We start from the raw sequence: 13,302 nt of genomic DNA on the forward strand, positions 1-13,302 counted from the left end.
GTATTTTTAAGATTTATGCATATAATCTATAATCTGCATTGTTCATTTATTCCTCGGTCTATGCATTGATTGATGACGCAGACTCTGAATCAACATGCACCAATGCTACGATTTTTTATATGTAATAATAATTTGTTAACAAACAAGTATTCATTACTTCAATTAACACATTATTTCTGCCTTTAATACATGTTTAGCTAACTGTGTGATTTGTATATGTACATTTCTGAAATACATAAGTTTCCTCTGATAACAGATCACTATAAACTATAATATTTACTCATGCATTTTCTGTAAATCTGCTTTGAAACGATGTGGAGTCTATTGTGAAGCGCTACAAATAAATGTGAATTGAATTAGTATCACATAAAAAAATATTGCCCAACAAAGCTTAACTCATTAATTCATATTCATATAGAGTCTTTTATAGTTTCACATTATTTATTGATTGATGATTGATTGATTGATTAAAGGGACTTTTGAAAGATTTAAGTAATATATACTAAATATTGTTGAATTCCGATCATTATGTTCATTATGTTTAAGTTTCCGTGTTGAATTTACGTTTAATAATAAAAGTAAATATAGAAACAAAAAATATAGCATATCATTATTTTATTTTTTTTTCAATTTAAAAAATATTGTCATATAGATTTGTGGAAACGCAAGAGAACTCATTAAGAGTCTCATTAATAACTCATTAATGATCAGTAATACATCTCACTCACTCACAGAGCATGACGTCACGCGAGCAGCAGCCAATCGTGATGTGCTGTCCTCTATAAAGCCTCTCGCGCAGGACTCCTCAACACACTCAGATTGACTCTGGATACACACATTCAGAAGAGAAGAGACAGGGAAATACTCGTCAGATCACTCTGTGTAAGTCAGCTGTCAATGCCTTTTTCATTGGAGAATATTTGATCATGTGTGCTGATGTCATTTTATCATTTTTACTGCAAACTATGAATTCTTTCTAGTTTCTTCTGACTTGTTTTACACAGTATTGTACAGCTTGTTCACTGACTGTGTGCATGGTCATTATAGAGTTTTTAGATTTAAATATAAACCTAATTATGTCTATATGTTCCTTTGTTCAGAAAGTTTTCAGCACTAAATATGGAGTTGCACTGCATGAATTAACGAGTTTGTTTGCCCATAAAATCTTTAAGATATTAGGTTAAATTTATTTGGCTTGCTGTCCACTGAAGAGGGGCTCGATGAAGCAGCTTCAACTCGAGCTCTGATATACCCCCAAAAGTGTCGAATAAAAATTTGGGACAGCAAGTTAGAATAGCATGATCAAATAATTAAGAAACTTAGAAAATACAGTATGCCTAAGAGCTTTAAAACATTCTACCCCCCCCCCAAAAAAGTGGAAATTTAAAGCTGTATGGGGCATGGATAGATGCTGCTGCAGCAGGGATGTTTAACGGGGCTCCTGTGGTAACTCTGGCTGGACTGCGTCTCCCTACTATGCCCACCATGTGGGGCTATGAGTGGAGCTCCGGCGGGAGCTGTGTTTGAAAGAGTGCCTGCGTTCATTGTGGAGTGGAACGACATGAGCTTGTGGAAATTTACTGGGGTACATCTCACCGCTGTACTGCTGCGGCAGTGACTTTCAGAAATTACTCCTGCGGGAGTATCTTGGGACTGGAGGTTTGAGTACGAGGTTGGAGAACGCCCTGCCGCATCCATGACATGGAGCCCCATGGAGTTAAAGAACATAGGGCCTCCAGATGTCACAAACGGGGGAAGGGGTCCTCGTCCCTAAAGGCAAACGGGCCACCAATATCTGAAGCTAAACTCCCTACGCAGCAAGAGGGAGCCTACGGCATACAGAGGAAATGCAGAACTACCGTCCTTCTGACGCAGGGGGCTTAGATCACATAAACATAAATGGCCCGTCGCGCTCGAGGGACGTGCGATCCTTGGTACCTCCAGTCCTCTTTTCGGATAGGAGGGCCCACACTGCGATCCGAACGGGAGAGCCTCCATGGTTAAAAAACATGAAGGGTCACACAGCGATTCGGAAAGGGAGAGCCCCCACGGCGCCCGAACAGAAAGCTCATACTGCTCCCGCTGCATTTCGACGGAGAGAGCCCTCCCCCATATTTATAAATAGGGAGTTCAACTCTGTGATCAAAATGGGGGAGCCCACACAGCAAGTCGAACGGGAGAGCCTACGATGCATCTGGACGGGGGAGCCCACACGGCGATTCAGATGGGAGACCCCACTCCAGGAGTGGTATGTCACACACATCTGAAAAGGGAGAGCTCTCACTGCATCCAGATGAATGCACGCCCCGCGGGGCTAGGTAAGCGGTAAGATGCAAATAGTAGGGAGAAGCGGTCCGGATTCAGAAGGATGCTAGTGTTTGTTGTGCTTGTCTAATGTTATGCAGATCTGAACGATCATATGTTTCAAAGGCGTGGGACGACCATCGACCTAGCATTTTGATTTGGTGATCGGAAAGGCCCCTTTGCGCTGCTGTAGTGGCTGCACCTATTCGGAAGGAATGTGAAGAGAAATGTTTGGTTGGGATGCCGGAACTGTTGAGGATGGATTTGAGGTTCTTTTGAAACCAATGTTTGGAGGCAGGGAGGTTTTTATCATAGATGAAAAGAGGGTCGAGAGAAGAGGTGATTTGGGATTTGGGATTTGGGATTTCCTCTGGTGAAGAAAAAGGTTTAAGGACTGGTATGGTTGGATGGGGGTTGGCAAATTGAAAATTAAAATCGAATGACCATGTTTCAATTGATCGGTTTTGCTTTGTTTGATGTTGAAACGTATGGTGTCATGGTTTATTATTTGAAGGTCGGAGAATGTAGGATGGATGGATGGGTTGAATTTTGAGTTGGTGGTGAATTCTGAGACTCTGAGGAAACCAAAGAAAGCCAAATTGAACATGGCGTCTAGGGTTCTTGTTTTGTTGGGAGAAAAAAGACCTGAGCGGAGAGTGGTTAGGCAGATGCTAAGAATGTCGATGGTTAAAGGTTGTCTAGAGTCTGGACGAGGGGGATTGGTTTTTTGTAAACCTTTGATGAGGAGGGATATCTGAGGATTCGAAATGTTGGGGCACTGTTGGCCATGGAGGAGCTTAAAAAAGAAATGAATTCCGCTAAGGTAGACTTTGATTGATCCTGGTTGAATTAAACTGGTGTGATGGAGGTATGTGATGAAGGAGGATATTGAGAGGAGGGAAAACTCAGGAAAAACCATGTTGTGAGCTCTGTGGAAGTTTTTGAAGGAACCCCAAGCTGTCCAGTAGGTTTGGAGTGTTCTGGGAGAAACGGCTTGTAAGATGGTATTCGTGGATAGGGTATGGAGATATCTGAGGGGATGGTCTAGAGCAGGGATGGGCAACTTCGGTCCAGGGGGGCCACTGTCCTACAGAGTTTAGCTTCAACCCTAATCAAACACACCTGAACAAGCTAATCAAGGTCCTCAGGATTACTAGAAAATTACAGGCAGGTGATTTTTTTCAGGGTTGGAGCTAAACTCTGTAGGACAGTGGCCCTCCAGGACCGAAGTTGCCCATCCCTGGTCTAGAGGAATATGAGTTCTGAATAAGGTGAAACTGGAGTTGGATCGGAGTCTGCTTCCGGAGCCAATGTTCTGAATTTCTGATAGAATTAGGGAACGGAGATGGGCTGAGACTGGAGGTGGTTCCATGGCGACTGCGTTGGGAGGAGCTGGAAGAAGGACTGCTGTGGAGAGTGAATGGGCTGGCAAGTGGATGGTATCTGAAGAGCAAGTGTTAGTGTTGAGAAAAGTTGATGAATGTTGATCGGAGGGTCCCATTACTGACTGGTGTCAAAGATGGCTGGCATGGGCTGGAATGAGAGGAAAAGGAGGGTTTGTGGGAAAAAAAGGTGTAGAAATCCTTTGCGGAGGCAACCTCACGCTCGGATGTGTACTGGGAAGGATATTGGGAGGCAATTGGAGGATAGAAAGGGGAAGAAAGGATTGAGGTGAATTGGAATGGAAGGAAAGAGGAGGGGGGATGGCTAGCGAAGGCAACCTCACGCTAGGATCCGCTATCTGAGTAGGTTGGTTTGAGGGTGAGAGAAAAGTAACTGTCTGAGAGGGTGACCTGGCACAAGGGTTATTATAAAGAAGGTTAGAGAGAACTGGAGAAGCAGAGGGAAGTGCAGTGGAAAGTGTTTGTAAGTTTGGTTCTTGCCTGAGGAGTGGGGCTGACTGCAAGAAGTTTGTGAGAACTGGAGAAGAAGCGGAACTGTTTTTTGCGGCCGCTGTTGTTGGCCGGGTGGAAATACCGGCGGACAAGGAAGTGCGAGCCGTGGCAGCGCCGGCGGCTTTCGAATCGGCGCGTTGGGATTGTGTGGGTTCAGAACGCCGGACCGGGAGAGAAACGGAGGTAGAAGAGGGGCGAGTCTTGCTTTTATGAGCTGTTGAAGTGTTTGTTGGAATGCTGGAACTGATGAAAAGATTGTAGAGTTGAGCTTTTGATGATCTGCGGGAGAAATGGATTCCGGAGCTGGAGAGGACTTGACGTAGGCTGTTGACTGAACATTTTGAAATGGGTGGAATCGGTGTAATAGCAGCGGTAGAATGGAGAGATGAAGTCTGAGAAGATGGACGAGGCTCAGTTAAAACTGGCGATCTTGAAGGTGGAGGAGAGCGTTGCCTTTTGGAACGTGGTTTGTATGAGCGCTGGATTTCCCGGCCAGAACGCTCATGAAGATTATCCGTATTTGGATCCGTAAGATCCGATCTTATGCGGGGAGTGACTGTCGGTGTCTCAGGAAGACTTGTCAGTTCGTCGTCTGAAGGAAAGAGCTGGATTTCCGGGATGTCGGACATTATTCCGTGCGGCAATACCGCATACTGGAACAGCTGATGCTACAGAGAAGTAAGCGGCTGCTTATATACTCAGGCTGTTGATTGAAAGATTAGATGGGCTCACTCCTCCCTAACTTGCGTTTAGGAACTTCATTTAGTGTATTATAGGGCATTTGCTGAAAGGTGTGTGTGTCTCAGATATGCGCTGACCTTGAGGCAAATCTCTCCAAATTTAGTTTATCATTAATAGATTTTATAAAATGCAAATAACCAAGTCGTATTGAACTCTCTCTTGTTTTGCGCAGAAACCTTTTTTTCTAGTATTAATACATTATTTATCCTGTGTGAAACATCTATCAGTTATTTGCATGCATGAACTAAAGAACCTCATGCAATGGTTGCAGAAAGACACATCTTTTCTTTTAGTATTGCTGCATTCTTTCTCTCCTTCTCAGTCGTTTGATCTCTCTCTTGTTTCGCGCAGGTTCAGCAATGCCTCTAAAGTTTGTCCCGGTTCTGGGCCCGATCTCAGTGTCCGAGAGTCTCGTGGCCATCATCACCATATGTGTGGTGTATCTGCTAATGCGCCTCATGCGCACCAAGATTCCCGAAGGGCTCCAGAAGCTTCCCGGACCCAAGCCTCTTCCCATCATCGGGAACGTTCTGGAAGTGGGAAGCAACCCGCACCTGAGCCTGACCGCCATGAGTAAGTGTTACGGGCCGGTGTTCCAGATCCAGATCGGCACGCGTCCCGTGGTGGTGCTCAGCGGAAACGAGGTGATCCGACAGGCGCTCATCAAACAGGGCGAGGAGTTCTCCGGGCGTCCCGATCTCTACAGCACCAGGTTCATCAGCGACGGGAAGAGTTTGGCGTTCAGCACGGATCAGGTGGGAGTTTGGCGTGCGCGTCGAAAGCTAGCTCTTAGCGCACTGAGGACCTTCTCCACGGTCCAGGGCGAGAGCTCCGAGTATTCCTGCGCTCTGGAAGAACACATCAGCAAAGAGGGACTGTATCTGATCCAGAGGCTTCACACCGTCATGAAGTCCGACGGGAGCTTCGACCCGTTCCGGCACATCGTGGTGTCCGTGGCCAACGTGATCTGCGGGATCTGCTTCGGCCGCCGCTACAGCCACGACGACGACGAGCTGGTGGGCTTGGTGAACCTGAGCGACGAGTTCGGGAAGATCGTGGGAAGCGGGAATCCTGCGGATTTCATCCCGATTCTGCGCATCTTTCCCAGTGCATCCATGAAGAAATTCCTCGCCATCAACGCTCGCTTCAGCAAGTTCATTCAGAGGATCGTCTCGGATCATTATGACACGTTCGACAAGGTGAACGCTTTAATACGTCAGATCAGTTCTTAAGTTCTTTATATAATAGAAATAACAGAATTCAATTCGCATTTGTTCGTTTAATGCTTTTCACAAAACACATCGTTTCAAAGCAGATTTACAGAAAATGCATTACAATTTACAGTGATCTGTTATCAGAGAACAGAAATGTACATATACAAAATGACAGTTATCGAAAATTGTATAAAATTGTAACAATGTAATAATCAATGATGCAAACGTCAAAGATGAGACACATTCAAATTCTGTCTAAAAAAAGACAATAGTGTCATTATTCAGATCAATGTTTATTCAGTTCAGTTCAATAACTGTGTCAGATTTTGAAAATGAAAAGTTGTCCGTGTCGCTCAATAACGCGAAATGTGTTTCAGTACAACATCCGTGACATCACCGACTCGCTCATCGACCACTGCGAAGACCGCAAGCTGGACGAGAACTCAAACGTACAAGTGTCCGACGAGAAGATCGTCGGGATCGTCAATGACCTCTTCGGAGCCGGTGAGTTCTGGATTAGGGATGCGCGAGATATCGGCATCAGTCCATATACGTTCATTTGAAATCTTATTTAAACCGATATATTTGGCCGATAAATAATGTACTGTTTCCTCCAGCTGAGACGCTTCAGAAGCGCACTGTTCACCATGATGGATTTGAATTGAAATATGATTGAAATCACTTCAAAAATGTAAAATACAATAAGTGCAATGTGTCATATCGGCTGGATAAAACTATAAGTTTTATATATCAGTTATCGGTTTTCCATTATAAAGAATTATCAGTTTTCGGTATCGGCCAGAATGTTCATATGTGTGCATGGATGACTTTTGTGTTTGTAATCAGGCTTTCAAAAATTATTAAAAAAATCAGGATTTAGATTTATCGGTCAATATATCAGTTATCGGCTTTCAAATATGAAGAATTATCGGTTATCGGCCAGAAAGTTCAAATGTGTGCATGGATGACTTTATTTTTTTTGTAATCAGCCTTTCAAAAATTATATACAAATTTGGATGTAGATTTATCAGAATATATATCGGTTATCGGCTTTCAAATATAAAGAATTATCGGTTATCAGTATCGGCCAGAATGTTCATACGGGTGCATGGATGATACTGAGGTGTGTGTGTGTGTGTGTGTGCTCATCGGCAGGTTTCGACACCATCAGCACGGCTCTGTCCTGGGCTGTCGTCTATCTAGTGGCCTATCCCGAGATCCAGGAGCGCCTGCAGGAAGAACTGAGTGAGTCTGTCTAGATGGAGAGATATTGCATTTAAACACAACTGTTTTTTACGAGGTGGCGATTCACGTGAACTCATATCGAGCATTAAACATAACCGACACTGGGACACACACACAGCCAGCAGTGTACAATAGTTCTGAATTTCCATGAGATTGTGTTTTAAAATCTTCTGATCTGACAAATGGCATTGAAATGTTTTGTAGAAGAAAAGATCGGAATGGATCGTACGCCGCGCTTGTCCGACAGAACGGATCTGCCGCTCCTCGAGGCCTTCATCCTGGAGATCTTCCGACACTCCTCCTTCATGCCGTTCACCATTCCTCACTGGTGAGTGTGAAGCGGCATCATGAGCTCAGGACAGAAGCGTGACTCGAGCTAACTGTGCTGTGTTCTTCTCTTCCAGCACGTCTAAAGACACGTCGCTCAATGGATACTTCATTCCCAGAGACACCTGTGTGTTTATCAACCAGTGGCAGGTCAACCACGACCCGTGAGTTTATTACGATGAGTTCATGTGCTTGTGAGACGCATTTCCAGCGTCACAGGACGACTGTGGGTTTAAGTACTGATTTGAAATATATATTTACTATTTAATATATTTAAGTCAGATTAAAATGAGCAAACAATACAAATTTATTTCTATCAATCAATAATTAAATAGCACGTTTTCTTTTTTCCTAATAATATTTTAAACTGGTATAGTATATAATATAATAAATTACAGTGTACTGTCTGTGGCGATACTATGGTACAATGATTTTAAACATATTTAATTTGATATCTATATTAGATTCAAATAAGCAAACAATAAAATTGCTTAAATAATACAAATATATTTAAATAATATAATATAATATAATATAATATAATGCATTTTTTTCCCTAATAATATTTTAAACTGGTATAGTTTATAGTATAATAAATTAGTATCAGGTGGAAATACTATGGTATTTTTACATATATTTAAATGGTTCTCCATCCATGGTACTTCCAAGAATACCATAGTAAATGTCTAAAATACCTTTAAAATACCTAATAAGTGACACAGTTACTCCTTAAAGCTCCTTTCAAACATGGATGCCATAAAAGTGTAGAGAACATGTAACAATGTAAAAACAAATAATGAAAAATATATTAATAGATATGTAAAGATATAAAAAGATTTTAATTAAATTGATTAAAATAAATAATAAATGCAAAAAATATTAAAATAGATTTATAGTCTCCCTATAGTCAATAATTTTATCTTTATCTTGATCACCAAAATGACATATTTAAATGTTTTTCCTTGGAAAAAAATCTTCATGTCTTATAATATCTTGACTGTAACTCGACACCCTTGCCTCATTTAGTTCTATGAATATGCAAATGAGCCCCACCTCCACTCACTCACTCAGCTCAGAGATCCACTGGTTGACGATCACACGTTGATCTGATTGGTTACAAGGTAGTTTGTGACGTCAGAAACACCAGCGATTTCAAAGCGTGTTTTTGAGACTGTCTTTGGTTCACTGCAGTTTTAAGGAGGAAATACTCAGCAATGCTGTCGACTTATGAACTTACACATGGTTTGTCTTAAAGCACATTAAAAACACCACATAGACACATAAACAACATTAAAAGCTGGATTTACACCACAAGGGGACTTTAGCTAGATAAAGAAATAAGGGCAGTGTAACCGGAGAAAAAAACACAGAGTTTTAACTCTTTGTGTCGGTCAAAAATGACTGAAATTTATTTTTTTATTTCAATGAAATGAATATACTATATTTTAGTTCGATACTGTTTTTTTTATTTAATATTTTGTATTTTGGGGATTTTATGGTACTAAATTATATTTACGCTGTATTTAAAATCCATTTATTCGCTTTTTGAGCATAGACCTGACGATTACATCTTCCAGCTTAAACTGTGGTAAATCTTGAACGCTTTAGAGCGACAGACTGAAGTTTGATCTCTTAAAGACGACACTTGGCACATTATTGCTGAAGTGAAAAAAAGTTTTAAAAAGTAAACTTGAAAAAAGTTACGTTTATTGTTATGAAAAATGAGCAAAAATACAATTTGAAATTTGTATATGAAATATATGTTCAAAGCATGTTCTACTCTAAAACTGTGAGTAAAATCTAAACAAGTCTAAAAAATGTTTAGTCTGATATCTCAGTAAATGATCTTCAGTGAGATGTTGTTCGGCTGCAGTACCAAACGCTTCCACTAGAGGAAACTCGTCTCCCATTCATTTCCAATGCGCTCATTATTGACCATTTAACCCAGTGGTTCTCAATCCTGGTCCTGGGGACCCACAGCTCTGCACATTTTATATGTCCCCTTTATCTGACACACCCAGTACAGTTCATAGAGCTCTTTCCTAACGAGATGATGATCTGAATCAAGTGTGTTAAATGAGGGAGACATACAAACTGTGCAGAGCTGTGGGTCCCCAGGACCAGGATTGGGAACCACTGATTTAACCTGTTCGAATAATCTCCATGATTTTTGAGTGTGTGTGTGTTAACAAAGCAAGTGCCAAAACCTTTACCAAGTTTCGTACCATTCCGATGCAAATTTTTTTTTTAAAAACGACCAAAGAGCAGCGAGTGTCAAACGCATGTATGTTTACAGGTGAAAACAATGTAAAAGCAGTGCAGTGACGCTTCTGTCTCTCCTTGCAGGGAACTGTGGAAGGATCCGTCCTGCTTCAACCCTGACCGGTTCCTCAGCGCCGACGGGACGGACATCAACAAGCTGGAAGGAGAGAAAGTTCTGGTGTTCGGCCTGGGCAAGCGGCGCTGCATAGGAGAGTCCATCGGCCGGGCCGAGGTCTTCCTGTTCCTGGCCATCCTCCTCCAGAGGTTAAAGTTTAGCGGGATGCCGGGAGAAATGCTGGACATGACACCAGAATATGGGCTGACCATGAAGCACAAGCGCTGTCTGCTTCGAGTCTCGCCACAGCCCGGATACGCCTTGTGATCCGGTCCGAGTCGGAGTCCGTAGCGATCCTGTGAAAAGCTTGCGATGCCAAATTTTTTTATTTTTTTTTAACAATCTGTTTATTGAGATGTAACAAGATATTAAAAAGTAGTAAATGTAGTACAACCATAATGTAGTTACATCTTTTCATATGAAAAAACAAAGAAAAGAAGAAAAAAAAAAAAAAATGGGCAATATGTCAAATGTCAAGTTATCTTGTCTTCTCCAGTCTCATTTAGTACATTGCCAAAATCCGAATTTGATATTAAAGAAATAAAGGGTGCCCAAATTTTCTCAAAAGAAGAAAGTTTACCTTTTAACATATAAGTTATCTTTTCCATTGCTAAACAGAAAGACATGTTATTGATCCACTGTACAATAGACGGCCTTTCCACTTTCTTCCAGTACAGAGCTATCAGACGCTTTGCTTGAAGTATACTAAAATCAACAAGTTTACGAGAACTGCTATGGTGAACAATATTTTCAGGAATAATTCCCAAAATAAAAATTTCAGGTTTCATCGGTAGATTTATAGCTATCATCTGGAAAATAAATATAGCCACCTCTTTCCAAAACTCCTGCAGCTTCGGGCAGTTCCACATGCAATGTAAAAGTGTGCCTTTATCAACTGAGCATTTGATGCATGTGTCTGGAATATTATGGTTAATTTTATTTAATCTAACTGGAGTAATATATGTTCTCATAATCCAGTTATACTGTATTAATTTGAGATTACTATTAAATGTTTGAAGTTGAGCTTTCATACATATTTCTTCCCATACATGCAAGGGAATATTTAGATTTAAATCCTCTCTCTAGGAAGCCAATTTAGATTCTGATGATTCTTTGGAGTAAGATTCTAACATTTTATAAAACAGAGATATTAAACCTTTAGATTGGGCAGGTTTTAATAATAGGTCTTCAAGAGGTGTCTTATTAGGTTTTGTAAGCTTTGCACCTTGATAAGAAGAAATATAGCTTCTAAGTTGAAGGAATTTAAAGAAATGCTTTTTGGGAATATCAAATTCCGCTCCAATTTCTGCAAAGGACATTAGATTATTTTCCTTAGATAGAAATCCTCCATTTTTTGCAGCCCTCTATCAAACCACATCTTAAATCCTGGGTCAGATCTGGCTGGTTTGAAACACTTGTTTCCCCATATTGGGGTAAAACATGATAAAGTATTACAATGACCTATCACACCAGACGTTAATTGTATTAATGAGGATAGGGTTAAAGGATACTGTATCTTTGTCTTTTCTGAGAGATTTAATACCTGACGAATAAAGGTAAAGATTAAGGGGTAGTTTTGACTTTATGAAGAAAGATTCAATGTCCATCCAAGATGTAGAAGATTCAGAAGAGAAATAAAATAAAGTAGATTGTAACTGTGCTGCCCAATAGTACCACTGTAGATTTGGAAATTGGAGACCACCCCTATAATAAGGCAAGTATAATAATGATAGCCGAACACGAGCTCTTTTATTATTCCAGATGAAGTCAGTGAATAATCTCTGGAGTGTTGTAAAAAAGGAAGATGGAGGGCAGAGAGGAATATTTTGAAATAGATATAATATTTTAGGGAGCACACTCATTTTTATTGTATTTACACGTCCAATTAGAGATATAGGTAGATTTCTCCATCTTTCAATAAATTTAGAGATAGTGTTCAAAAGAGGTTGGTAATTAACTGAAGATATTTGATCTATATTAGCCGTTATTTTAATTCCTAAATAAACAAAGGAATCTACCACATTAAATGGTGTTACAGCTGTTATTCGACTATCACCATCATTCAGTAAAAAAATACATGATTTAGATTGATTCATTTTATAACCAAGTTACCAAAGAGTGAAAGAAGCTGTATTAGGGAAGGAATGGAGTGAGCCAGATTTGTCAAGTATAGAATTACATCGTCTGCGTACAACGAACTACGCATATCTACTGTGTCTGATCTGATGCCTGGTATGTTACTATGAGATCTTACAGCAATGGCAAGTGGCTCGATTGCTAAGATAAAAAGAAGGGGTGAAAGGGGGCACCCTTGACGAGTGCCCCTTTGAATGTTGAAGGCTTTGGAAACTATATTATTAGTGAGCACTTCAGCCATAGGATGTGTGTAAAGTATCTTAATCCATTTACAGAAAACCTCTCCAAACCCAAATCTTTTAAGGACCTCAAATAGATACGGCCACTCCACGCTGTCGAAAGCCTTTTCAGCATCTAAGGACAGAATGGCCGCATCACTAGTTGCCTTTATAAGATATAAAACATTAAGCAAGGTTCTAACATTGCGAAACCCTTGCCTGCCCTTAATGAATCCATTTTGGTCTCTGTGTATTATCTTAGGTAGAAGTGCCTCCAACCTCCTTGCTAAAATTTTACTCAGTATTTTAACATCTGTATTAAGTAGTGAAATTGGTCTAAATGATTCACATTTTGTTAGGCTTAGGTATTAGTGTAATGAGAGCATGTCTTAAAGATTCTGGCAGCACATCATTTGCAAAGGATTCTTTAAACATATCTAAAATGGGTCTGGAAAGTCTTCCCCCAAATTTCTTGTAAAAATCTACATTAAGGCCATCTGGCCCCGGTGTTCAACCTGCTGTTAAACTATCAATGGCTTCTGAAATTTCTTCTTCTGTTATATCCCTGTCTAGAGACCTTTTTGTCTCTTCAGAGATAGTAGGTATAGACAAACTGTCAAGAAACTCTTTTTGCATATGATCTGCATACTCAGAGGAAGTCTCAAAAAAGCATTTAAAAGTGCCATTTATCTTTACTGGGTCCACTGTAATACTGCCACAATTATCTTCAATAGAATTTATTGTTCTTTCAGATTGCTTTTGTTTAATTCTCCAAGCTAACAATTTCCCTGCCTTTTCACCTTGATCATAATAATTTTGACTAGCTGCTGCTTTTTTTGGCAGAT

The 13,302-nt window shown here is 40.5% G+C and overlaps 1 protein-coding gene across 1 annotated transcript; it reads left to right on the forward strand.

Annotated features, from left to right (window-relative positions):
• Window positions 1-816: 816 nt before the first annotated feature.
• Window positions 817-11,125, forward strand: LOC307160724 (cytochrome P450 1A1-like). Its single transcript, XM_079874910.1, has 7 exons — window positions 817-882; window positions 5,292-6,139; window positions 6,532-6,658; window positions 7,310-7,399; window positions 7,604-7,727; window positions 7,804-7,890; window positions 10,073-11,125. Exons 2-7 carry the CDS (start codon window positions 5,300-5,302, stop codon window positions 10,368-10,370), a joined length of 1,566 nt encoding a protein of 521 aa, XP_079731036.1. The 5' UTR covers window positions 817-882; window positions 5,292-5,299; the 3' UTR covers window positions 10,371-11,125.
• The last annotated feature ends 2,177 nt before the right edge of the window (window positions 11,126-13,302 follow it).

Source organism: Squalius cephalus, assembly GCF_949319135.1.
Source record: "Squalius cephalus genome assembly, chromosome: 6".
NCBI classification, from domain to species: Eukaryota; Metazoa; Chordata; class Actinopteri; order Cypriniformes; family Leuciscidae; genus Squalius; species Squalius cephalus.